Source organism: Monodelphis domestica, chromosome X, assembly GCF_027887165.1.
Source record: "Monodelphis domestica isolate mMonDom1 chromosome X, mMonDom1.pri, whole genome shotgun sequence".
In the NCBI taxonomy this organism is placed as follows: domain Eukaryota; kingdom Metazoa; phylum Chordata; class Mammalia; order Didelphimorphia; family Didelphidae; genus Monodelphis; species Monodelphis domestica.
In genome coordinates this window covers 38,068,921-38,096,001 of record NC_077235.1, presented here as the reverse complement: position 1 = coordinate 38,096,001, position 27,081 = coordinate 38,068,921, and the positions used below count along the sequence as shown (strand labels likewise).

The 27,081-nt window shown below is 37.0% G+C and overlaps 1 protein-coding gene across 8 annotated transcripts in view; it reads left to right on the top strand.

Moving 5' to 3' along the window:
* The window catches only part of LOC100617194 (transcriptional repressor protein YY1-like), a 179,059-nt gene that overhangs the window by 109,871 nt on the left and 42,107 nt on the right, over positions 1–27,081 (top strand). For 3 of the 8 annotated variants that reach the window (XM_056808917.1, XM_056808920.1, XM_056808921.1), the window contains exon 5: positions 728–25,695. In XM_056808917.1, coding sequence (XP_056664895.1) covers positions 25,680–25,695 — 16 coding nt within the window. In that variant the 5' untranslated portion in view covers positions 728–25,679. The remainder of the gene's footprint in view (positions 1–727; positions 25,696–27,081) is intronic. The other 5 variants (XM_056808915.1, XM_056808922.1, XM_056808916.1 and 2 more) reach the window with 4 other exon arrangements.

The following is a 27,081-nucleotide window of genomic DNA, read 5'->3' as shown; positions in this document are numbered from 1 at the left end:
TACCACAGAAAAGTGGAAAATTCATCTGCCAGAAAGGGGGCTACATTTGAAATTTCTTTACACCTTACTGCAGAGGTGCCAAATAAAGACCACCTAAGGCAGGCACAACAAGACTAAGATCCAAATGTCATTTGGAAATGTTTACCAAAATAAAGAAAAATATAATGCAACTTATATAAAGGTAATCTGACTTTCTAATTCAGTACATGACCTCCAGGGATTTAATCTCACACAAGGGCTTTGCCCATCTATCAAAATTTATTAAGTACCTACCAATGCTTTGTCTTACATGATTCTAGGCACTAAGGATACTATGAGAGAAATGAAAGAATCTCTGGCCTCAGGGAACTTATCTTCTATCTGGAGAAACTCTATGCACAAGAGAACATCTCCACTGAATTGCTCATGATATTCCCAGGGTGAAGGAGATGGAGGGGGGGAGGGAAGCATACATCAATGGAATGTTGGATCATGATCTGATGATCTTAGTCACAGCAGCCAAAGACTCCCAGACAATAGAGAGAGTGCTATACAGCAATAGAGACAGCTCTAGAAAGAGTAATATAATATTTAGTCAAGAGACAGATATATATATATATAGATATATATAGATATATATATATATATATAGATATACAGAGAAGAACTTAGAGCTACCATCAGAGAGACTGTGGGGAATAAATTACTACAAAATCATCCTATCCTCAGTTATTTTTCCTCTATTCAGGGGAAGGAGAAGCAAGTCAAACCACCTTGATCACACTCTCCCCTTGAATCCTGATGGAGACAGCCCAGGACCCTGAACCCAAGCGCCTTGGGAATAGCAGTACCCCCCAATCTATCAGATCTGCTTCTAGCCTAGCCCCCACAACCATCATTGAGGGGAGAAATCATGGTGGAGAAAGAGCCCACCTACTTCATCAATACCAACAACTGCTGACCAACTCACACCAACATACAGATAAGTACAGGAGCCCTAGGAGTGGCAGTATCACCAGTAATGCATCCAGCCCTTACAGTGATTCCAGTTAAAGCAGCATGTGCTGAGCAAGTCCAACCACCACCATCTTCCCGCAGACACTAATGGAGAAAGCCCAGGACTCTTACCCCAAGAGTCTTGGGAAGAGTTATGCTTCCTGTGTGGTACCCCCAGCCATCATCTTGGGAAGGAACCCCTGCGGAGATGCAGCCTGGCTCCTGCAGGGCCTACAGCCTCAACAAAGTAATTTCTTGCCCCTAAAATCTTTGTCGCTGTCCAAAGTGTCAACTGTCCAAATGGATGTTATTTTATCACTAGACATGACATTCAAGTAGAGGCATTAGCATCTGCTTTACTGCTGCAGGCCCTAAGGACTATGGGATCTTTCCAAAGATGTTGTCTCCCCCATTAGAAGGTGAGCTGCTTGAGAGCAGTGACTGGCTCACTTTTCTATTCTTATCACCAGTGCTTCTGAGCAAATGTTCTTGAAATAGATGATTTCTGTGGGAGGTGCTACATAGAAAGGAAAAAGAAAGGAAATTCTATCACATAACTTATGTAAGTGGAATTTACAGGAAGATAGAGCATGGCTGGTCAGATCACAAAATGGTCACAAGGATCCAGAATATGCCTACCTTAGCCATCACAATCAGGACCTAAAGGTTTTGGAATAGAGACAGACAGATTAGGGTAAATGGGGCTACCCTTATGAAGAGTACTTCTACAGTGATGATTTTCATTTCAGTCAGCTTGGCCTTAGCATACTCTCATTCACCTCAGCATCACTGATATCTCTCCTTTCTCAGGACAGGTACCATCCTGAGAACAATTGTGAAAGAACAGAGGGTTACCTTACAGTGGGAAGCAAATTGGAGAAAAAGACAAAAATCCCAGTCAGGTTTCTTTAAAAGTTACTCAGGAGACCTGCAGGAGTGAACAAAACCAGAACAGTGCCCAACAGAAGGCTCCCCTGAGTGGTAAAGTTAGTAAATTACAAAGCCAAATCCTACAGAAAGTGGAGTTTGAGGAGAGGGATAGCTGTCTGACCCAAGCACAAAGTTTCAATCAAGAAATTGGGACTGGAGATATAAGCAAGAGAAATCACCATAGAAATGAAGAATTACTTTGAACTGAGTATCCCAAGAAGTAACCACAGAATAAGAAAGTAGCACTACAACAAATAGAGTCTTAGAGACCTTATCTACAGTAATGACAAGAATATCTGGAAAAAGTGAAACATGAGATACAAAATATAATGTTAAAGGAAATAACAGTTATAAAAGGACCATGGGGGAGGGGGAAAAATGGAAAAACTTATTTAATCATCTTACTTAAGAAACTAATTTTCTCAAATTAAAAATGGGTAAATGGAAAGCACCAACTCCATGAGACAACAAAGAATATCAAAAAATATGTTTTTAAAACCCTGAAGACATAAGGTATACATTGGCCAAAAAAACCATTAGAAAATAAGTCAGAGATTAAGCCATCTGACCACCTGACCGTAGTGACTATAATGGAGAGGAAAGAAAGGGGTAACTTAGTATATCGCATATTAATATACAGTTACATCAGCCTCATTTCTTTCTGGCCTGGAGGAAGGAACATTCAACACATTCACATCATCACAAAGACACAACAAGACCATCCTATAGAAAAAAAATTAAACTTAAGAAGGAAACAAATAGGAAGAGGGGAACTTGAAGGAAAGATTAAAAGGAAAGAAAGAGTAAAAATCTAGGATCAAGGGCAGGATAAGAGAAGAGAAACAAATGAATATGTCAATTAGAAGTTACATGTTAGTCAAATGATTCTCGAAACAGATTTTTCTTTGTAAGGAGGGTTGTGATGAAAGAAGAAAGTACAAGAGAACAAGATGCAGGGAAATATATACTTAACAAATGGAAGCATGAATGTGAATGGTATGAATTTACACACAAAACAGAAGAAGAAATCAGAACAAGTTAAAAAACAAAATCCAACTTTTTTAAAACAGGAAACCCACTTGAAACACTTGAAGACTGATACAGTTTAAACAAGGAACAAAAAATGTGCTCCAGTTAAGTTAGGTGGTATAGTGGACTTAGAGTTAAGACCTAAGGTCAAATCCTGTTTCAGCCACTTAGGCTATGGAACCCTGGGTAAGTTACTTAACATTTCTCAGCCTCAGTTTCTTCATCTGTAAAATTTTATGAATTAGGAATAGAAAGGAGTTTATATACTTGTCTGCTGACAGATGGCACCTATACAGAAATTAATTAAATATGAGGGATAAAGATCTGAATAAAAATATAGAAAAGCAGAAATACTCAACATATCATTTACTGATCACTATGCAATTAAAATTGTATCCAATAAAGGGAAAATGAGGGAAAAACTAAAAATAATTTGAAACTAAATTCTGAAAAACTTTAAACTCTGAAGAGTTTAAAAATCAATTATAGAAAAATAGAAATTCATCAAAGAAAATTATAATAGTAAGACAGTACAATAACTCAACCAGGGTGGCACAACTCATAAGTGGCTGAGGCAGAATTTGAACTTGGGTCTTCTTAATTCTAAGTCCACTACACCAATATCCCCAGTGAATGCTGATATAAATATTTTAAATAAATAGACTACAATGACATATTAGAAAATCATAAACTATGAGCAGGATGGAGTTATACCAGAAATAGAGGGTTGGCTGAACCTAAGGAAAACTATAAATGTAAAAAAAATCATATTAATAACATAAATAACAAAACATTTATAGCAATAGATCCTAAAAGCTTTTGACTGAATCCAGTGCCAGTTTCTGGTTTTAAAAAAAACTACTCTGGAAAGGATACAAATAAACGGACCTTTCTCAATATAATAAATAGTATATATCTAAAAACCAAGAACAAAAGTACATGTAGAGAAAAAAAGCTAGAGAGGCCTTTTAAATAAGACCAAGGATAAAGAAAGCATGTTCATTCTCACTACTACTATTTAAGTTAATCCTAGAAATGCTAGCTATAGCAATAAGACAAGATATCAAAATCAAAGAATTAAACACAAAGGATAAATAAAATTAGCAACTTTTACAGATGATTTGATGACTTTGGTCAACAAATAAACTGTTAATAGTAATAACCTTAAACAGCAGATAAATTCAGCTAACTTAAATATATATAAATCATCTGAATTCTTGGCATAATACCAACAAAAGCCAGCAGAAAAGTTTAGAAAGAGAAATTCCATTAAAAAATGACAGAAAATATAAAATAGTTGGGTATATATCTACCAAGATGTACTCAGCAACAATCTGAATCCAAAGATAAAACATTTTGCAGAAATAAAGAGAAACTTAAATAAGTGGAGCAATATTGTTTGTGGGTAGGTCGAGTTAATGTAATAAAAATGACAATACTATGTAAATTCATTTACTTACTCAGTGTCACATTAAGGAAACTACCAAAAGGAATATTTTATAGAACCAGAAAACAAAAAGCAGAGAATTTTAAAACTAATAATGAGCCCCCCAAAAATGAGAAGGAAGGGCATCTATCAGTACCAGATCCCCAAATGCACTACAAAGCAATTATCACGAAACTATTTTAGTACTGGTTAAAAATGGATCGACCAATAAGCATTTATTAAGCACCTATGATGTGTCAGATGCCATATTAAGCACTGAGGATAGAAAAAGTAAAGAGGTAAAAGTTAATTCCTATTCTCAAACAGTTTATAATCTCATGCAACATACAAGGTATGCAATTTTGAGAGGTAGGAGAACATAGTGATACAGAATTCAGTGAATCATAAGACACTAGTTACTAGGGCAAGGATTTGTTACTTGACAAGAAACTTCTAGAAAAACTGGCAAGTAGTTTTACATTAATTGAGTTGACACTAACATATGACAGCAGTTACCAAGATAAATTTGAAATGTATACCTGATTCAGACATGAAATATGACATCATGAGCAAATTAGGGGAAATGAACAAATTAGGAGAAATTATACAAAAAGTAACTGAGCAAAGTTTTTGTGGCATGATTCTTTGATAAAGGTTTTATATGCAAGATATGTAAGGAAAGGATTCTCTTGATAAATAGTCAAAGGCAGGTTTCAAAGGAAGAAATCTGAGCTATCCAAGCTACATGAAAAAAGTGTCCAATATCACTAATAATTACAGAAAGGCAAACTAAAGCAACTCTGTTGTTCCAACTTATATTCATATTATTGACAAATTTACAGAAGAAGAAAATAACATGTTGGAACGACTACAAGAGAATGGGCACATTTTTCTACTCTTGGTGAAGCTGTCAATTGGTCCAACCCAGAAACTTATTTATAAGACAGTTTCAGAGGATAATGGACGATCTCTCTATAAAATGATATGGAAAGAAATGATCAAAACTAGAACAGTTTTTACAATGACAACAAAATTATAGGGGAAAAGAATTTTAAAATACGTTAGAGTTCTGATTAATTTGATTAGAAACTATGAATCCAAAGGAATAAAAATGAATCATACTACTTACCTCTTTCTAGATAGATGACTGACTTGAAATGCAGTCATATCTTTTTGGACATGGCCAATGTAGTCATTTATTTTGCTGAACTATGGATGTGTCTTATAAGGCTATTATATTTTGTGCTTTTTTGTAATTATTGTATTGGGGAAAGGCAAAGAGAAAAAGAAATAATAAATGTTTATATAAATAATTATTTAAAAACAAAGGGATAATCGTATGAATGATCACACTAAAAATAAACCTACCAAGCATAAGCTTCATGAAATCCTATTTTAATGTCATTTGAACTTAAAGTAAATGCAAGCATCATATGCAATGGCAATATACTAGAAATTTTCCCAGTAAATATACTGAAAACACAAGGTTGCCAACTTTTCCCACTGTTATTGACTATATTTCTAAAAGTGCTAGCAATAGCACTAAGAGAAGAGAAAGAAATTAAAGGTTTAAGGCTAGACAGAGAGGAGGCAAAACTATCTCTATCCCTGGTAACAAAATGGTTTACTTAGAAACTTCTGGTTCATCAACAATGAAACTAATTGAGACAGTAGCTATAACTAAAACACAAAATATAAAAATATCCACATGATAACTGAATTCAAAAGGCAATATCAGAAAGGGAAATCCAAATAGAAGTACAAAATATGTAAAATATTTAGGAGTTGGTTTTCCAAAGAATACTGAATGCTTACAGAGGTTAAATTATAAGATCCTTCTTTAAGGTAGGAAAGATGGGAAAATGGCATTTCCAGGCCTGAGACTATATATAACAGCAGTCATCAAAACCACTTGTTTAAGAAATGGAAAAAGGTATTCAATGTTTCAGATCAGAAAAGGGAGAATTATGAATTATAAATAAAATGGAACTTAGTAACAATGTTTGATGAACCCCAAACTTAGGTAATTTATATTTATAATTATAGTCATTTGTATTTGTATTACTTAGGTAATAACTCCATAATCGATCAAAATTGTTCCAAAAATGGAATTCTTTCTGGCAAAAATTATGTTTAAACCAACAGTTTATACCACATTCTGCCATAAATTCAGAGATAATACCCATGGTATAACTGAATGTTATACCAAAAAAAACCCAGAAGATAAGTAGATCATATGGGAAGGAGGTGCATTCTTAACCAGACAAATAATATGGGCAATTACAAAAGACTAAATAGGTAATGTGATTACATGAAATTGAAAAACTCTTGAAGAAGCAAATCAGTGCATCTAGGATAAGAAGTGAATCAGATAGCTAGGTGGGAAACCTTGGTATCAAATTTCTTGCATAAGGATTTAGTAACCAAAATATACAAACAACTAAGTAGCAGCTAGACAGTACAGTGGATAGAGTGCTGCACCTGGAATCAGGAAGTCTTGAGTTCAAATTTTGCCTCAGGCATTTACTAGCTATAGAACCCTAGGTAAGTCACTCTATCTACTTCAATTTTCTTATCTGTACATGTGAAAAATGAAGACAATATTATCACATAGGTTCCAGCAGTGTTGAGGAATCAAAGAAAAATATTTGTAAGATCCTTCGCAATTTTTAAGTACTACACCAATATTTGCTATTATTATATTACAACATTAATATATAAGACAAAGTCATTCCCCAACAGATATGTGGTCAAAAGACATGAATAAGCATTAGCAACTTTTAACAATCACATTAAAGAATGTTCCAAATTTCTAATAGTAAAATGAATGCAAATCAAAGCAACTTTTGGCTTTATCTCACAATTAATAAATTCACAAATATGAAAAAAGATGGGAATAGTCAATGATGGAAGGGCTATGGAAAGGCAAACACACCTATGCGTTGTTGATAGAACTCTGAATTAGTACAATAATTTAGGAAAGTAATTTGGAATTATAGAAATCATGCACCTATAGTATTCATATCCTTTTTCCTAGAAATTTCACTATTAGGCATGTACCCAACAGAGATCATTGACAAAAAGAAAGACTATGTATACAAAAAATATAGCACTACTTTTTGTGGTCACAAAGAACCAGAAAGAAGGTAGAATAGAATAGCTAAAGAAATTGTGGAACATGAATTTAATGAAATATTAGTCAGGCCTAATAAATATTACAGAAAAAATGGAAGGTTTTATATGAACTGAGGCAAAAGAAAGTAATCAGAGCACAAAAAAATGCCTCATATAATGACCAGAACAATATAAATGGAAAGAGCAATCACAAAACAACAAAAATGAATTTTGAAAATTTACAAAGAAAAAAATGTTGGCCCCAAAAAAGAGATATGAGAAAATGCCTTTTCACAACTCCTTTGCAGAGCTGAGGGTAAGGGAGGAGGAAGAGGTGTATATAAAATATTGAATGTAATGTCAGATTTAAGTATTGATCAATTTTACTGAACTTTTAAAAACTGTCTTTTTTCATACATCAAAAAATGTCACAAGATTTGGGCCTCTGAGAAAGAGGAACAGTAGAAAAGAAATCAAAGTGATATTAAAAACAAAAGATATCAATTAAAAATGTTCCAATTTTCAAAAGGAATTTCTTTTAACCCCATCTGAGGTGCAAATCCCACAAACAGTAAGGAAAATAGTATCAAACTATGAAACTTGACATTTCTACATTAAATCCAAGTTAATTTTGTGATGACAAGGTTTAATGAGAACATTTATCTAAAACAAAATTCCTTTTTGAATAAGAATGCTACATAGTTGACATTTCCTTATCCAAAACTTTGCAAATCATTATTGTTTACACTACTACGTACATGGGTTTAGGACTGTATTTATGTCATAAGAGAGCATGCCTAAATTTTAATCAAACTATTTTAAATTTGGACCAAAAGTATATACGTTACCATCATAAAGTTATCTGTAGCTTTGTCATTACGCTTCAACAGATACCCTGTGTGGTCAATCTATTTTAATGAATGTATACGAAATTTCATTACAAATCAGGACATGATGGTGGGAAAATTTCATTTTTGATAAATATGAACAATGACAGAGGGCAGCTGGGTGACTCAGTGGATTGAGTGTCAGGCCCAGAGATGGGAGGTCCTGGGTTCAAATCTGAACTCAGACACTTCCCAGCTGTGTGACCCTGGGCAAGTCACTTACCCCCATTGCCTAGCCCTTACTGCTTTTCTGCCTTAGAAACAATACTGAGCATTGATTCTAAGACAGAAAGTAGGGGGTTTTTTAAATTAAAAAAAAAACAATGACAGACTCTCAAAAAAGCAAAGATAGAAAAATACCACAAAACGAAATCAAACAATACATTTTTGGGGGGAAATTATTGTTTTAACTATTTTAAAACACTTTCCCCCTCCACAAGCCAAAGTAATTGACTCTAAAGATTGAACAAGGAAAAATAATAGAAGAATCATAGGTTTTCCAGTAAAACAATGAAATTCAAGCTCTAAGTACCCTACTTCAAAAATAATCTAAGAAAATTGATAAGAAATTTTGGAAACAAGCGGCAAGTAAAGACCATAGCCTGACTCCAAGGAAATCGAGAGTGGGGCCTATGTAATCAACTAATCAAATGGTAGCAATACGGGTTCTATCAGGCTCTCTTATTCTAGTACATCCTGGCCCCATCTAACAATACTCCCCCATTCTTCAGCTTCGCCAGCTCCTAACTTCACTGCTCCTAAGTCCAGTGCAACCACAGCAGCATCTATTTAGGTATCATTGAGAAAATTAGCCACCTCCTCCAGAATAACTAGCACCCATCCCCAGATTACCTCATCCATCCATGGAGCAGAGGCTTCTCAGAGCATGGACAATGGCCATGGAGCCACAGGCCGCCTTCCCCCAACCTCCTTCAGCACAAAATGACATGACATGGATAGGTTGTGAACCATACTGAGTGTCTCATTACATTATCCCTGGCCCTACCCCAAACCCATCCTCTTTCCAAATTTCTTTATTATTGTCAAGGATTTCATCATCATTCTTCCTGTCATCTGAGTTTACGACCTTGGTATTATCCCTGACTTCCCATTCTCCTTCACTTTGAATATCTTCTCTGTTGCCAAACCTTGTCATCTCTGTACCCATAGTATTTCTCACATCTTTTCCCTTTGCTTTCCAGACAACTGACAAAGTGATTTTCCTAAAATATGCGTCTCTGTCACATCCATTCTCAAAAAACTCCAGTGCCTCCCTACTGACAATAGGAGCAAGTATTTTTATTTAATCATCTAATCCTTCATTGATTTGTATATTTTGTGTGTTTTCAAATGCATGGAATTAATAATATTGTAGTATAAGTGATAATAATAGCTAGGATTTGTATAGCACATAAAAGCACCAAGACACTTTAGAAATATTAGTTCCTTTTATTCTCATAAAAGCCCTAGGAAGTAGGTGCTATCACTATCCTAGGAAGTAGGTGCTATCACTATCCCCATTTTACAGATGAGAGGCTGAGAGGTAACCTGATTTGCTGAGGGTCACAAAGCTAGTAAAATGTATGAAGGTGAATTTAAACCTGGGTCTTCCTGACTCCCGGTACAGAGATCTTTTCATTAAGCCATATGAGCTGCCCCTGTACTAATAGCTAACATTTCTTTAGAGCTTTGAGGTATATGAAGTGCTTTAGAATTATTCTCATTTTGTGTAAATATATACTTAAAATTCTAAGTAAATTTTATTCAGGTAAATACTTATACACTTTATTGGAGTTACATGCTAAAATATTTTACTAAAACAAATCACTGACCTAAGTTACTGATATGCCTCCATCCTGGCCTTATTACTCTCAGGGTTACTTCTTTCTTCTGATCAAGCCAAGTAAATTAAAGACTAAGGTGATGCCATATTGGATCTCACTGGTGGGCAGCTCAGGAAACAAATAGCTCAAAAGCATCTTCTGAGCAGGCTTGGGCTAAACTAAACTGGATCACACCAACAACACCAGAGGTATACCTTTTAGCCAAGAAGATTCCAGGGCTGCCTTTCCCCACAAAGTAGACTTGGTGACAATGATGACTGACCTAACTACTTAAGTGGGTTGTGGGGGGAGGAACAACTCAGAGGGTTTAAAAAAATCAATTGAGATTCAGATTTTTGATGTTCAAAAAATAGCAACATTATTGAAAAATTTCACTGTTTCAAATGGCCTATTGATTTCCCTCTGAAGAGAACTTTGATGCAGGAATCAGTCCTGCGGTAAAAAGCTTTTTATTAGAATTCCTTGATGGCAACTAAGTTAAGAGATAAGTGCTTAGAATGATGGAGGATAGGAAGAGACTGATTGCAGAAGCCAATTTTGTCTATTGGTCTAAAGTGATGAGTAGGATATGAACTTCAAGAGCCCAGTGATTTGACTGATTATTCCTGGGGGTAGGTGGTGATTGGATCCTAGAAGCAAATTAAGAGTCAGAAAGTTTAGATTATATAAAGAAACTCCCCATAGCCAATCTGTTGCCAAGTTTTATCAATGCTGTTATTCTTTAGTTGTTTCAGTCCTGACTCTTTGGGGCCACATTGGGGGGTTTCTTGGCAAAGATCTTGGAATGGTTTGCCATTTCTTTCTCCAGCTCATTTGACAGATGAGGAAACTGAGGCAAACAGGGTGAAGTGACTTCCCTAGGATCAGACACATAGCTAGTATCTGAGACCATATATGAACAAAGATCAGTCTTCCTGACTCCAGGCACAATGCTCTATCTACTGCACCATCTAGCTACCCCTTATTATAACATCTTATCTTATCTCTTGAATCCATCACCTTCTCTCTCTTCACACCACCATCTCACTAATAAAAGCCCCCAGTCTCTCACCTGGACTGTAAAGATAGTCTCTTAGTTGGTCTTCCTGTCCTCTCTTTTATACAGCTACAAAAATCATCTACTTCACCTCTGAACATGCTCAAGAATCTGTAGTAGCTCCCTATTGCCTCTAAGATCAAATTTTGAAAGCCCTCAACAAGCCTGACAGGTTGACTTTCCATTACTCCTTTTCACATACTTCATTGTAGCCAAACTGCTGAGACAGCATCCCACTTCCTACCTTTATGTCTTTGCAAAGGTTGTCATGTTTTCTTCTTCCTCTTGCCTCTTAGAAACCTTAGCTTGGTTTCTAAGAAACCTTGAGTTGAGAAACCTCAACTCAGGAGGCACCTTGGACCTTTCCTGATCACCACAATTCCTAGATCTCTCTTCCCTCCTCCAATATTCTCAAACCTCTCTGGGCATATCCAGTAAACTTTTCCCCTCTCCATCCTCCTGACCCAAGTATGAAGTAGGGCAGAAAATCATTTTGTTTTTGAATCCCCAACACCAGCCACAGTACTTGGCGCATAGTGAGTATTTAATACAATTTAATTAATTTGGAAAGAGCGAATCAGTATCCAGAAGCCACAAAATAGCCAATCACCAAAAGATAAATCCTCCCTGAATAACAGGTTGAACTTATGCCCCTGTATCTGCCCTAGGATCAGTTTCTAATTTGATTTCTCAGGAACTTAATATTCTGATTAAAAGAATACTAAATACTAAATAATTTGTCATAATTGTTGTTAAATAAGAGAGTAGCAATAATGCATCTAAAACATGAACATATTTTAGCTCCTGACCAGTTACATGGCTTTGGGCAAAATATTTCCTCTTCTCTAGGCCTCAGCTGCTCCCTCTATACAATGGGTGGGTTAGACTCTCTCTAAGGGCATTTTATAGTTTAAATATTCCCATAATTCCTGTACCTATCTCTTCTACCATATAAATTTCCTCATAAAGAATTAATTTTTATAGCCTTTCTACTTTGCAGGTCTTCTGATTCTTCACCATGGTGTCTAAGTGAACTTCTGAAGGATATGCTAATAGAATGCAAAACTTGGCTAGTTCCTATCAAGTGGAAAAGACTTAGAGGAGGAGTCTAGGGGCAGATTGGCAGTCCACTGAGGGCCAGCGTAACAGGCAAGGATAAATTCACAACTGACAGGGAGCAAGATATGAGAAGGAAAAGACAAGCCCTTCAAATAAAGAGTGATTAAAAGACAAATGAGCCCAGAAATAAAGGGAGACAGTAAAAATACATATGCAGAGAGAAAATGGGTTGACTATTAAGGGAGAAGGAGAGACAGGAGGGAGCTAGTATCCAGTAAATGGGTACACTGAGGGAAATAAGTAAAGTTGTACCCACTAAGAGGAGAAAAGATAGATAGAAAAACTGATGAGTAGCTCTGGGGGAAGTAAATTGAGAGGAATAGATGGGGAAACCGAGGAACAAGAAACTGAAAGGGAGAGAGAGAAACACAGAAGATCAAAGAAATGGAAAGATGTAACTAGAGAAAGGAGGAACACAAGCAGCAAGGAAAAACAGAAAGAAAACCTCAGAGGGAGGAGGAGGAGGAAGAGACAGATTGCCAGACCTAACCAAGTAGGGTGAAAAGGAAGAAAGGGAAACAATTCAACCCAAGGAGGGAGGGAAGTATGGATGCACAGGCTCAGGAAAGGAGGAGTGCTGAAAAGACCTAGGAGGGCAGAACTGTCATAGTCAAGGTAGAAGAGTCAAAGATGGAGAGCTTTTGAAAAGTAGAAACTGAAAGAGACATCCAAGAAGGACTGGATAGCCAGAGAAGGTCAGACAAGCCCTTAAATAGAGGAAAGGTGGCAAAAACCCACGAATGGACTGAAATAGGGACAGTAGAAAGGACTAAAAGATGCAGGAAGGGGAGGATGAGGGAAGCACCAATCAAATCTTTTGAAAAGGCTTGGAGGATCAAGGATATAAAAATTGAAGAATGGACAGAACTAGGAAATGTGGGAGAAAGAAAGCAGGTCGAGATGAAAGGAAATAAAGGGAAAGATAAACAAATAGGCACAAAGAGCGAGAGGCCAACAAATAACTAGGAAGATTGGTATAATGCACAAGGATAGATAGAAGAACTTAGGAAGGAGGGGAGAGAAGGACAGATATATAGACTGACCCAAGGACAGAGGGAGGGAAGGAAGAAACTAAGTTCAAACCATAGAACTGATAGACTCATGGATGTACAGAACTAGGGAAGGAGGACAGAAGACAGTTTCAGTGATAGAAAGAAGGAGTAAGAGACACAGAGGTAGAAGCAGCAAAGGAAGAAAGGAATGATGTGGAATAACCACTACTTATCTGGTTGGCAAGTCTGACTACAGCAAGTGTTATTAGACCAACTGGTACATCTGAGAGATAGCTCTAGAGAACTTCATAATACCATTAAACAGCAGTGAAAGGAGTAGCAGAAACACGAATCAAAAAGATTTAAGAAATGGCATATACAGTCAAGGATGGATGCAATGAATGTCTGATAGATGGGACTAGGAATAGAAAGGGCAAAGTAAGAGCAAGCCATGGATATTGAATGTTGCCTTGTGTCTTGGGTAAGGGTGTGCAAAAGAGGAGGCAGGAAGGTCACAGCTCCTTTTAGTGCAACCAAAACCTGGCTACACAGGAATGAACAAACCCAATGAGAGTGGAATTATGACACAGACTCGAGGAAGGACAGCCCCAAGAGGGATCCGAGGAAGGAAGGGAGTTCATTTAGTATAGTCACAAAAGTCCTAGAATGTAACTTTTGCTGCTGTTCGACTGTGTCTGATTCCTTGTGACCACTTGGAGTTTTCTTGGAAAATATCCTGGAGTGGTTGGACATTTCTTTCTGCAGCTCATTTTACAGACAAGAAAACTGAGGCAGATGGAGGTGAAGTGGCTTGCCCAGCAGCTAGTGTCTGAGGCCAGATTTGAACTTTGACTCCAGCCCTGGTACTCTACCCACTGTGCCACCTACATGTCTCAGTAGAATGTAACCACAAGGTATAAAAGAGATGCTAAGCAGTTTTCCTACAAACCTACAACAATGGGTGAATAAATTCCTTAAAGAATCTGAGAAGATTAAAGGACCTGGGCCTTGCAATGAGGGCAACTGAAACCATACAGGAAACATCTCAATGCTGGCTATGATTGGATAAGTAAGTCCCAATTATTATGGAAGAAGATCCCTTATGCTTGTACCAGAAGGTATAGGTGCTACCTATTGGCCCATAGTATTGTATCAACTGGACCAGAGAGAGATGATGAATCCCAGGGGAAACAGAGACACAATCTAGAGAGACATAGTTGACCCAGCACGGACTCTGTACCCAAGTGGAACTTTGTAAGTATTCTATGAAGGGGGAAGAGACTTCTAAGCCTTGTAGTATTAGGAACTGTGAGTTGCATTTGCCACACATATTCTCTATGTGTGTCTCATTATCAATGTACTCTGAATTTGAATCCACCATCCCAATAGATATCATAAGTACTTGTGGTAGAGCATTCCCAAATGTTTGGGGAGGTTTTTTTGTCAGGGGGAGATATCTTTTTAATTCTACTGTTCTTGCTATCCATCATAGTAAATGAGTTTTGTTAGCAATAGATAAGTCTGTTCGTTTATAGTTAATGAGAAGCTCATCAGTGGGATAGCTACAGTAATAGGAGTAGCCACAGAGAGCATTACTCCTCAGTGAGATGTAGCAGCCACCCTGTGAGGCCTAAACCTAATTTTGCAAGTTATGAAAGTATTTCAAAGGAGGTGCTACGGGAGAATGGAGAAAAGGATGAGTATATAGGTAATTATTAGAACCTACTATCTACAGTCAGATGCCAACAAAACTGAGAATTCAAAAGAAATCTGATTGTCCACAAAGATATAAAATAGCAAAATTAACAGAACAGAGGAACATTTTTAAATAATCTTGTCTCAGAAGAAAGGTTACTAATCATAAGAGAAGGAAGGAAATCCCAGGTACAGACTGATTTACAGAAAAAAAGTCTTTCAAACTTTTAAAGAATAACAAATACGCTACTCATTCTCAAAACTGGAAAAGGAAAAAAACTATCATTTTTTATGAAACAAACATAGTCTTATCTATATGAGGCAAGGTTAAATCAAAGAACAAGAAGAGTACAACAAAATCATTAATACTCATTCAAAAATTTTACATAAAAGTTTGGCAAAATTAATGCCAACTGATCCCCCCAAAATCATTCACTATAATCAAGTTGAGTGTAAGGATGATACAACATTAGGAAAAAGAATAAGACTATATTAAAACAGAGAACATCTCAAAGCACATGGAATTGAAGACAAGGCAGTGGATATGGATTCAGAGACCTGAGTTCAAATCCCACCTTAGGTATTTACTAGCTACTGTAGGATTCTTAATCTTTCTGTACATGAATCTTTCCTCAAGAAAGATGAGATTGCACTCAATAGCTTCTAAATTTCCTTCCAGCCCAAAATCTATGCACCTACGATCTGTGAACATATCCATAAATAATATCTAGAATGTATATGGTGATTTAAGGTTTGCAAAATGTTTCACATATGGTCTCACTGGATCCTCACAACAAGCACGTGAAGAAGGTAATATTATTATACACATTTTACAGATGAGGAAACTGAGTCTGGAAAAAGTTAAGTGACTTGCTCAGAATGACACACATAGTGTTATGGTTACATTTGAACTCAGGTCTTCCCAATTCCAGGTCTAGTGTTCTAATCATTGCATCACCTGGCTGCCAATAGATGCAACATCTTGATGCAGAAAAAGCCTTTGAAAAGTATAACACATTATATTGAAAAAATATATAGACATAAAAGACATTTTTTTAGTATATCAAAATTATCCAAGATCAGTGGGGACACAGAAGCTTTTCCCATAAATAAGAGAGTAAAACAAAGATGCCCTCTTTCCTTGGTATAGTTCTAAAAATACTAGCAATAGCAACAAGGGGAAAAATCAAGGTGTAAAGATAGGCAAAGTATAGATAGAACTCTCCCTACCCGTTGATGATGTGACAACTTACTTAGAAAAATCTAGGAAATCAGCAATAGAACTAATTGAAACAAATGATAGATCTTCAATAAGATCACAGGCTATAAAATACTCCCTTCCATAACAGCAACAACAAAATATGGAAGCCAGTAACAGAAAGGTTAGTCCTATTCAAAATAATGAAAAAGTGCCTAAAATATCTGGGAATCAATCTCTGAAATAACACTCAATACCTGTGGAAGATACTATTATAAAACTATCCTTAAAGAAATAACAAAACAAATAATGGGAGAAATATTTTCTGATCATGGCTGGGCCATCAAGATATAATAAAAATAACAATCTTATCAGTACTCATTATATTTACATAGTTCACCACCAATCACAGTACCAAAGAGATACACAGCTAGACAAAATAATAAAATTCATTTGGAAAAAAGGATCTATATAGAAATAATTGGAAAATAGTACAAATGAAGAGGAAATAGCACTTCCCAAACTGAAATATTATAAAACAGTCAATACCATTTGCTGATGGTTAAAAAAGAATAAATCAATGGGTCAGATTAGACAAGGATGAAACGGTAATAAGTTAACTCAATAATCTGATATTTTATATATCTAAATATATAAATTACCTAGGAAAGAATTCCAGGTTTGACAAGCACTTCCAGGAAAAATGAGAAGCAGTCTGGTAGTATTTAAATTTAGACTAACATTTTATATCATATACCAGAATAAAATCAAAATAGATACATCACCAGGATACTAAGAATCAGACCATTAAAAAAATCAGAAGGAAATCAGATTATTGGTATCCCATATCTATTAGTAGGGAATAACTTCTTAACTAAATAAGAAATAGCAGTGATGGAAAATATGACATGGATAAACATGATTTCACAAAATTAAAAAGCTTTCATGTGAACAAAATTGATAGAATGAGAAGAGGGGAAAGAGTCAACTGGGGAAATAATCTCTGTATTAAACATCCCTTACAAGAGCCTGATATCCAAGAGGCATAAACAAAAAACCAAAGTATATAAGGCCAAAAACCTTTCCCCAAGAGATAAATGGTCAATGGATATGACTGAATTCTTCATAAACACCAAAATATTTCTAGCAGTATTTTTGTAATAACCAAAAACTGGAAACAAGATGGATGCCCAATGACTAGGGAATGGCTTAACATATGTATGGTTAGCACATGGATGTAACAAAATAATACTTCATTGTATGCAGTGATGAAGGGAAAATAAGTCTCTCCAATGTGCCAGGCAATGTGCTTAGCACATTTACAAATATTACCTAATTTGACACTGAATATAGAGAGATACAGAAAGATTTATATGAACTGATGCAAAGGGAAGTAAGAATTAGGAAAACAATCAACATAATCACTACAAGTGGAAAGAACAACAAAAAAATAGAAACAATAGGAAGTGAAAGCTGCAAAAAACTCATGATCAAACTTGATCCCCAGAGAGGAGATATGAGAAGACCTCACTCCCTGATTCAGTCAATAAACTTTTATTAAGCTACTGTGCTAGTAAGTGCCAAAGTATCAAGAATCTGTGCTGAGCATGGAGGATACGATCTCTGCTCTGAAATATCTCATGGTCTAATATGGGAGGCAACATGCAAACAATGATGGAAAACAAAATAAATACACAGTGTACTGGAGTATCACTAGAGGGAAGGCATGACAATTATGGGGAATTGGGAAAGGCTTCCTGTAGAAGGCAGCATTTTAGCTAGGACTTTAAGGAAGCCAGGAGGGAGAGATGAAACAGAAGAGCATCACAAACATAGCATACTATACATAACATCAGACTTTTGGGGATAGATTTGTTAGTTTTACTGAGCTTACTTTCCTTTTTTTAATAATAAGGGATTGGCTCCCTGGGAGGACTGAGGATTTTCAGAGGGAAATGTAGAGGATATAAAAAACAAACTATATAAAAATTTTTCTTTCAAAACAAAACAAAAATGTTCACTAAACAAATGAGAAGCTAGAACAAAATTTATTTGTCGATAGATAATTCCAAAAAGCAGGAGTTGTAATCATGTGATCAGGCAACATATGAAATCTAATGCATGGGATTCAGTCTTTTAGGTTCCTGTCCAAATTGTTCCTTTTGTGGAAAGGATTCTTAGCAGGTTCACAGTGTTAGGGTCTCTTGTGAAGGTGACTTCTGGTAACAGGCTATATGAAGGTTTAGAATTTATTAAATCTCTGTCCTTATTCCAACATCACTAAAGCTATTTAAATAATGCAATGGCTCTCCTAAGGAGACAAGTGAGAAATTCAGAGTTGTTAGAATGCTACAAGAGGGATTCTTCTACTTGGTGAGAGATTAAACTAGGGACCCCTCCATAGTCTTTATTCCTATGTATTTTGATTCTAGATAATTTGTCAGTTAGACAATGAGAAAATTGGAAGGGTTACATGAAAAGACCTTTGGGGGGGGTAGGTAGGTGACTCAGTGGATTGAGAACCATGCCTAGAGACAGGAGGCCCTAGGTTCAAATCTCACCAGAGATACTCTCTAACTGTGTGATGCTTGACAAGTTGCCTAACCCCCATTGCCTACATGGTATTGATTCTAAGAGAGAAGATAAAGGTTAAAAAAAAGACCATTGAAGCTATTTTTCTGTGAAGGCCTCGCCTTGCAATTTAGTGATTCTGTTCATGTAGAGAGTTAGAAATTCTTCCTAGTGCCCATGGAAGCAATGTAAGAAGCAGTTTGCCTCATTTGGGGAAGTCCTGTAAAACTTGACAGTATTATTTGTTCTCAGCAAATTTAGGATGCCTGAAAGGAGGAAAACCTAATATATCCTCTATGAGTTACTTGTATCCTCCTCTGATGCCTCATTAAGGCATAAATTCCTAAAAGCTATGTCAGTGACATACAAACTCTGGCAGCTTCTACTAAGCTGGAAAAGCACTGTCTAGAGCTACTGAAGGGACTGTTTTTAGGTTGACTGCTCCAAGTTTAAGAACAATTCAACAAAGTTTCAAGAGTTCCATCATCAGCTAGGCCACAGGGTGAGACCTTTTATAGGTGCAAGAACTTTTAGAGCCTGGCTGAGATCAGTATGAGTAGAAGACAGATCCTTGTCAAAAAAGGAGGAGTTAATTAGTTACCACTAAGAAAAACTACAGTGGACTAACCAAAGGCTACCTAAAACTAATATCCACTACTATTTAAAAAACAAAACACAAGAAAATCGGACCAGCACAGAACTGAACAGGATTCTGACCTCTTGTGTACTATCTTTTCAACCCTCATTGAAAAAATAAAGAAAACCAAAGTGTTTGTAATGCATATGTAATGTCAAACAAAATAAAATTTCCACATTGTCCATATCCAAAAATATGTCTCATTATCCACTCTGAGTCCATTACCCAGGTCAAGAGGTGGGTAACATGAATAAGCAGTTTCTCTGGAGCCATGGTTGGTCATTGCATCAATCAGCATTTGTAAATCTTTCAAAGCTATTTGTCTTTACAGTATTATCATATAAATTACTCTCCTCATTCTGCTAACTTCACTACATATCAATCCATACATGTGGTCCCAGTTGTTTTTCTGAAACTACTCCTTCATCATTTCTTACTGCACAATAATATTCTAGTATTTACATATAATCAATCAACTATTTTCCAACTAATAGGTATTCCCTCAGTATCTAGTTCCTTGCCATTGAAAAACATCTACTATACATATATAGGTCCTTTTCCTCTTTTTGGATCTCTTCGGAGAATAGATATAGTAGTGATGTTGCTCAGTCAAAAGGTATGGGGCACGTCATTAGGGGGCAAAATTCCAGGTAGCTTTCCGGAATGCCTGGACTAAATACCAAATCTGCCAATAGTACATAAGTTTGCCTGTTATCTCAAAATCTCTCCAAAATTAGTCATTGTCCTTTTTGGTCATCTTTGTCAATCTGAAAGATATGAGGTGGAAGTTAAATGTTGCTTGAAGTTGCATTTCTCTGATTATTACTGATTGAGAATTTTTTTCCTTCTGAGTGTTGATAGCTTGAATCTCTTCATTTAAAAACTGCCTGCTCATATCCTTTGTCTTTTTATTTTGAATCACTTTCTCACACATATTGGATATAAGACCTTTGCAGAGAAACTTGCCATAGTTTTCCCAGAGATTTCTTTTCCCCCTCATAATTTTAGATAATTTTGAGGTGATTTTTACCCCTGTTGTTATATGTAGAATGGACCTTCCTGCTTAGACTTCTGAGGCATCTAGGGAGCCACAAGTTTTGAAACTGACAAAGATTTCAGTGAGTCTTAAGACTAGACTTCTAATTTTATTTATTAGCTTTTTAAAAACAAACTAGATAGTCATCCACAAACATGAATATATGGAAATAAAAAAGGGAATTGCATATGAAATCATGGATCTACCATATATAGTTTGCTTTGAATAAAACATCAGCTTTAACAAAGTAGTACTATCACTGCCCTTCTCTGTGTCCTCTTCTAAATTTACTTTGGCTTGTATAATTAGTGTGTGTGTGTGTGTTTCATGAATACTTTCATTTTTTTAAACATCATTATCACTATTTCCTATTCTCAGCCCCTTCCCCCATTCCCTACTCTTTCAATAAAAGCTAAACCTTGTATCAAATTAGTATAATCAAGCAAAACAAATTTACCTTACTTTCCAGGTATCTTTTGTCTCCTGGGTTTACATTTACAGATCTATCCAGCTCTGATCTTCTCCTCAAAAATGCTTGAAAGTTCTCTCCTGTTAGAGGTTCATTTTTCTTATCCTGTTGGATTAAACTCAGCTTTGCAAGCCAAGTTACTCTTCACTGTAAGCCTTTATTGTCTTCATTTATGGTAGCTTTTGCATAGTCTCTCTTATCATAACAGTGGTACCTGAACTCTTTCTTCCTGGCTGCTTATGGAATGGAATTTTTGTTTTGTCTTACTTTAAAGTGGAAGCTCTGGATTTTTGGTTTTTTTCCATTTGGAGTTTCTTTCAGGAGGTAAGCAATGGACTATATATTTTCACTTTACCCTCTAGTTTTAATAGGCATGAGCAGTTTTCATTTGTGATTCTTTGAAATATGAAAAAGACCTTTTTTATCATTTGTTTTGTGTAGTCAATGGTTCTATCTCCTAGATCTGTTTTCTAGGTTCTGTTTCTGATAGAAAATGCCTTACCTTTTTCTTTAAATTTTTTTGACCTTTTCACATCATCTTAGTATTTTTTGTTGCCTCATGGAGTTATTGAATTCTGACTTCTCCAATCTATTTTTAGGGTGCTTGCTATTTTATAAGGTTTTCCATCTTCTAGTCTGTTATTTCCTTTTCATTCATTTTTTCCCTGCAGAACACATTTAATTTTTTAATATCTTGCTTCATTTTGTTCTAGATACTCTTGGAGTCCCTTGGGGCCAAGCTATTTTTTTATTTGAAGTTATACTTGAATGTGTTGGGGAGTTGTCAACTTCTTCTGGATTTACCTCCCAGGCACAGTATTTCTTTTTCATATTGAGTGTTTTCTTCTGTCTGCTTATATTTCCAGCCTCACTTTCTGGATTGGGACTTTTTGTTTGCATCAAACTCTAGTCTCTCATATTTTGGTGTGGTGGTCATAGAAATGATCATTAGACCTGCTTGGACCCATTCTTTTTTATAGTCTGGATGCTCGACTCCCTTATTTTACAGAATGGGGAAGGGAAAACTTCTAGAAGATCATATTGCTAAAGGCAGAACTAGGATTTGAACCAAGGGTCTTCTAAAAAAACAGTCACTGGAGTTCACAAAACAATTTCAAGCAAACAACCAGGTGTGGAGGCAAGGTGAGAAAAGGGCATAATGTTCCCTGCCTAAAATAAAAAAAAATTAGAGTATTCACAAAGTTTGCCTAGATTTTTGTGTTTTCAGGGTCAAAAGGAGTTGTCCAAAGAGAGTAAGGGAATCTTGTTGTATCCTTGTTAAGGAGATGACTATTGCTTCATGATAATAAGTGATAAGTGTCTGGATTTGAATTTGGAGGAATTAGGATTAAATCTTGGGTTCAGATGACCTTACAGGATAACAGTAGCTTGTCCGTGTGGTATTTTAAAGTTTCTAAAGCATTTTTTGTTTGTACTTGCAATAACCCTGCAAGGTAGATAGTATTTTGATCCTTATTTCAGAGATGAGGATACTGAGACTGAGAAGTTTTGTGGCTTGCCATGGTTACTTGCTATCTAAGGAAGGCACACTATGCCACCTCTGCAAGTCACCTTGGGCTTCAGTTTCTTTATCTGAAAAATGGAGCTAAGAATTGTACCTACTTTGTAGAGTTATGGCAAGGATGGCATGTGCTTTGCAAACTTTGTGAATTCCAACAAAGGAGAGCACAGTAATGCACTGGACTGGATTTTAGGAGACCTGGGTTTCTAATCCTGGCTCTGCCTCTAACTGTTTATTGTATAAGAAGTCCCTTTTTCTTTTTTGAGGTTATTTTCCTCCTTTGAAAAATGAGTGGGTTGAGCATCCGGGCTACAGAGTAGACACGACCAAGCATTGGTCTACATGATCTACCTCCCCAAGTTATTTTGAGGATAAAAATGAGATATTTGTAAAGCACTTAGCTTAGTCCACAGCTCACAGTAGGTGTTAATTCCAGCTGTCGTTACTCTTATTAATTTTTATACACTTCAGATAGAGGTCCCTGTAAATATCCCTCCAAGTGTAATCCAGGCACTTGTGGGGGAGGGAGGACGGAATATAAACTATCCAATGTGGAGAAGAGTTACATATATTCTCACCCCCTGCAGAAGTAATTCAGATCCGCCTCTAGCCCCACACTTGGCCTCATAAAATCTGGAGAAGTTATCTTTCATTTCACACTTGGCCTTTCTACCTTTTCCCTACTGGTGACCCCTAATCACTCCCCTCCCTGCCCTGCCCAGGCTTTCCTCAAACCTCATTGGAGCTTTTTGATCAGCTGTCATTACCACAAAGAGACATGGTCTTTTTCCAGGATTGTTATCTCAGCTTGTTGTTTTGGTTCTCTGAAGTGAGCCTTTCACAGGGTCACAGATCTAGAACCAGACAGGACCTGAGGGACTGTGGAGTTCCAGCCTTCTCAATTTGTTGCTGAGGAGACTGCAGAGACCTGCTTAGGTAAGTCCCAAGGCCCAATTTCAGGCCTAACCTTCTTTCCATTGCCTATCACTGTTTCCTTTCCTTTTTTATAAAACCTAGGCACTCCTCTCTCACTTCCTTCTCCTGTCTTTAGCTTTTAGTTTAGACTTTGGGCTTCAGGAGGTCTATCTCAGTGGCCGCAAAACCTCACAGAGCACACAATCAAGACTAAGAAAATGTCATTTTTACTCTACCCAATTTAATGTGATAGATGGAAACAAAATTTGACCAGTTTGTAATCGTAGAGGCTTGTCTACAGAGCTAACACCTGCTCATAAACATTCAGAAAGTATTTACCAGGGAGTCATGTGGTGTCTAGTTGATCTAGGCAAACACGGACTTCCATGGATTTACAGGAAGCTTCCAATCTGATTAGGAGTAGGAGGTGGGAGAGAGACAAGACCAGTCCAACAAAAGTTGCAGTGTTGGTAATTGAGACTACTACGAGAAACGAATAGGACAGGTAAGTACTTTGAAACTAAATTGTGTAGGACCTTGAATGTCAACATGACGTAATTGTTACTTTTTAAAGTGTGTCAGACAGTCATAGATCTTAAATATTATCTGCTCTGTTAACCTGATTTTATAGAAGGGGAAATGCTCTAAGAGGCAAAGCCAGTAATGGAAGCAAGATCTCCTGATGCCTCGCTTCTGCAGTGAATGACTAGGAGCTTTGTTTAGCTCTGGGCTTCTTAACCTTTGTAGTGCATGTCCTGAACCCTTTTGGCCATCTAGAAAGGCCTATGAATCCCTTCTCAGAACCATGGTTTTAAATGCATAAAGTGAAATATGTAAGATTATAAAGGAAACCAAATACAGTGAAAAAGAATCAAGTTCTTTTTTGCAAGATTTTTAGAAAGTTCAGCCCCTAAGTTAAAATGCCTGCAATCTAGATTTAAAAAAACAAAAAACAAACCTATAGTTCATTGGAATGGCTCCTATGCCCATGTTTGGCTTTATGTAACTAAGACATAGAAGGTCCTGGAAAGGGCTTCCCCTGTTTTAGTGCCCCGGAGACAGAGTTGAAACTTACTTTTCAACAACCCATCTCATTGGTGGAAGCCCCCAACTGCATCTAATTGGTTAACTTTAAACAATGTCTCCACCTATACTCTATCTCTGGAAGTATCTGTTGAACTGGTCCAGACTACGTGAGGACTGTCTGGTGTCAAGACCAAGGATAGCCTGTTCATTTTTTATTTTGTGCAAAGCTGTGATTTCATTCATCTAGCAAAAAAAATTAAAAACACCCTCGGCTGCTGCAGGTAGGCAACTAAGAGTTTTTATAACTTTCTGGGCATGTTAAGTGTTTTAAGTAGTTTGTCCATGGTCATGAAGGGGCAACTGGTGGGCAGTAGACAGAGAATTGGGCCTCAAGTTAGGAAAACTTGAACACAGAGCCGGCCTCAGACGCTTCCTAGCTGTGTGGCCCTGGACAAATCATTTAACTTCTGTTAATCAGAGTTTTTTCAACTGTAAAGTGAAAATAATAATAGCACCTACTTTGTGGGGTTGTTGGATCAAATGAGATATTTGCTTTAAAAAAGGGAGAGAGAAAACTGCTTAGAATGGTGCCTGGCACATAATTGCTGAATTCCCTCCCCTCACAAAGCCAGTTGATCAGAGACAGAATTTGAGTTTAGAGCTCCCTGACAAGAAGGTCAACTTTAGGGAATCCTCTACTGAGGATTATACTATAAGGCATGCTTGGCCTTCAGAAGCAGTGTGGAGGAGGCTTAGCTGAGGAGTTTTTAATCTACCTTCCCTCTCCCCTCTTCCCACTCTTCCACCCCCTAGTCCTAGGCCTCTCCCAAACAATCTTTTTATTGCACTGGGGAAAGTAATTTATGTATGGGATAGTAGAAAGTATGTTTGGGCTCCCAGGTCCATTTACCTGATAACCTCTGATTTTATTCAAATCCCTCAACCTCTCTGGGCCTCTTTCTTAATTTCTAAAATTAGGGAGTTGGACTACGTGGCCTCTAAGATACTTTCAAGCTGTAAGAGACCTCAATTTGCCCTGTAGGAATTAGCATGGAGGAAATGTGGTATAAAACTTAGCACTGGGCTAAACTGTCAGTTACTCCCTGAATGACCTTGAAGGCAAGTGCCTTCAACCCTGGGGACCGGTTCAACAGTTGTTTCTATGTTTCTTTTCAAACTCATACTCTGTATCCTGTGCCTTCATCCTTTCAGAGCCCTTAGCAGCTAGAGGAGTGGTTGGTAGGAAGAAAATCTCAACATGGATTGCTTTTCAGGTAAGTGCTCTTGGGACTCCCAAGAAAAAAGAGGGATTTACATTGGGATGAGTGGAGATTAAGGGGAAAGGCCACCACTGAGGCCAGAGTGAGGCTATCTGCTCTGCCACATTTGGTGGCCAGATTTCATGATGACCTACATGTTGAAATTGCTGGGTGTGGGGAGGACTTAGTGAACTTGGTCGTAGCTTGTTGTCTTTTTGTCACTACTACCACACACACACACACACACACACTCACACTGAACCATTGGGGTATGGAATTGGATTATACAAAGATATGCCAGGCACTGTACTAAGTACTAGAAACATTAAGTACAAAAATAGACAGTTCCCCTCCCTCAAGGGGCTTATGTTTAAATGGGGGAAAGGCATGCATTTAGGCATGCTGAGGTTAAGGGAAGAAGTCTGGGTCAGAAGTTGTTAATGTTGTTTTTATTGCTATTTCCAGAATAAGAGAGTAAAAGTGGGAAAGTGGAGAAGCAGATATTCACATAGCAGCAGAGTAGATAGCAAGAGAAATGGAAAAAAAAAAGTCTAGGAACAGTTCCATAGGGTGGTTTAAGTGAATTTGAAGTTAGTCAGCCATCAAGGGAACTCAATTGAAGGACAGTTCCAAAGGGAAGTGTATTAACTCCCCTGAGGAAGGAAGCATAGTCTAGACCCATTGTAGCAAACCTATGGCACATGTGCCAGAGGAAGTACTCAGACCCTCTCTGTGGGCACGTGAGCCATCACTCCAGCATAGAATTCACCAGAGTTCATTACTAGAAAACTGGAGGGACATGGGACTGGGCTGCTTGCTCCCCTCCCCCTCTCCATGCATACTTGAGGATATTTCTCACATTACCTAACTTCTAAAAGGTTCACCATCACTGGTCTAGACAATAGCATCAAATTTAAATAGAAACCAGTGACTAAATGATAGATATGTGTTTATTTAGGCTATGTGTTTACTTTATAGACCACGTATTAACATTATCTTTGTTTCCCAGTATTCTTATTTTGTTAAAATTTTCCTGTTAGATTTTAATCTGGTTCTGCCATACCTAGGAGTGTGGTAGACCACGTGCCATCACATTTAGAGTATTTGACACATTTGGCTGAGATTATGGATCTCAAAGAAACCTTAGAGATAATTTAATATGTACCTTCCACTTCAGAGATAGGAAAACTGAGGCCCAGAGGTTTAGATTATTTACCTGAGGACAATGTCAGTAAGGAGCACAGCTAAGCCTAGAAATCAGATATCTTGGCCTTTTGTTTAATGCTGTCCTCATTATGGCAGGTTGCCATGCTGTTGTCAAGACCATGGTCTGACCATGCACATAAAAATATTCACGAATTTGCAATTTTTCTAAAATCACAGTCTATGCTTCTCCATGAG